The following is a 1260-nucleotide window of genomic DNA, read 5'->3' as shown; positions in this document are numbered from 1 at the left end:
GACAATATATAAAATTCAGCTCAGTATAGTTGATCAGGACGGAAACTTGGTCAATTTTCGAGGAGAGGTGATAACAATACGAATACACGTTAAATCATCATAATGGGTATCGTGTACAATCGTAAAGGAGTTTATGTAAGAGATTCAACATGTCAAACACAAGCCAGTTCTCAAGCAGCACGCAAGGTGCTAACACCTCAGAACGTGCTCTTTCTGATGCAACTTGGCCTCAAGATCATACCTCGTGGAAAAAGAGACTGAAACGTTTATTCAAGATATTTATCATCTCCATCTGTTGCAATAAAAATGGAAGGAATACTGAACATTCAATCACCAGTGAGATTTGATGAGTCCATAGCTCACTGCGAGATTAACGCACATCAGCCTTATGCCTCATAATTATTCAACAAAAATGATGAAATTCGAATTGCTCTCCAGCATCAAGATTTGTGTATACTACCCAGCAAGAGTTCACTGCACATGTATGGAAGACTGACAAGGCCTGATGGAGCTACAGCTGTTACTGCTACAACACTAGTGAGCAATGCCATCTGCTATCTGTTTGATGAAATTCGTTATGAACGCCTTACTAATGGTGAAGGATACTTTGATGTGACTATACCACTCAGTACGATCCTAGGGTTTGCTGAAGACTATCGAAAGATCGTTGTGAACGCGAAGCATGAACGTATCCTAGCACGATCGTACAGTGACTTGAATGCTATTATTCAAACACGACAACAGCCAGGAAACGAAGAGCAATTTAAGATCTCGATTCATAAAGTTGAATGGATGATACCATATGTAATGGCCTCATATCAGCAAAAGATACAGTTGCTGAACTTCATTGAAAAAGATTTTCTCACAACTATGAGTTTTCGCTCATGGGAATTGTATGAATACCCCCTGCTCCCCACTACCTCAAGACATATATGGACTGTGAAAACGTCAACTCAGTTGGAGAAACCACGATACATTATACTGGGTTTCCAGATAGGTAGAAAGGATAGGCTAGCTAGATATGCTAATCTCTTCGATCATTGCAATATAACTAATGTCACGGTGTTCCTCAATTCACAATACTATCCGTATGGTAATTTAAATCTGAATTTTAACTTTAATCAGTTTGCACTGCTGTATGAGATGTATGCAAACTTTCAGACAGCCTACTATGGTAAAGAGCCTGAACCAATCTTGAAGAAAAGTGATTTCAAGAAATACGCTCCTCTCAGTGTCGTTGATTGCTCAAAACAAAATTAG

The 1260-nt window shown here is 39.0% G+C and overlaps 1 protein-coding gene across 1 annotated transcript; it reads left to right on the top strand.

Annotated features, from left to right (window-relative positions):
- Positions 1 to 480: 480 nt before the first annotated feature.
- LOC117178704 lies at positions 481 to 1260 on the top strand. The gene has a single exon (XM_033370131.1). It carries the CDS (start codon positions 481 to 483, stop codon positions 1258 to 1260), a length of 780 nt encoding a protein of 259 aa, XP_033226022.1.

This window comes from Belonocnema kinseyi, chromosome 8 (genome assembly GCF_010883055.1).
Source record: "Belonocnema kinseyi isolate 2016_QV_RU_SX_M_011 chromosome 8, B_treatae_v1, whole genome shotgun sequence".
Lineage (NCBI taxonomy): Eukaryota > Metazoa > Arthropoda > Insecta > Hymenoptera > Cynipidae > Belonocnema > Belonocnema kinseyi.
This window is presented reverse-complemented; position numbering and strand designations above follow the sequence as displayed.

Bases quoted from the DNA above. Each gene is read 5' to 3' on its own strand.
- LOC117178704 (XM_033370131.1), top strand. From the start codon at position 481: ATGTATGGAAGACTGACAAGGCCTGATGGAGCTACAGCTGTTACTGCT.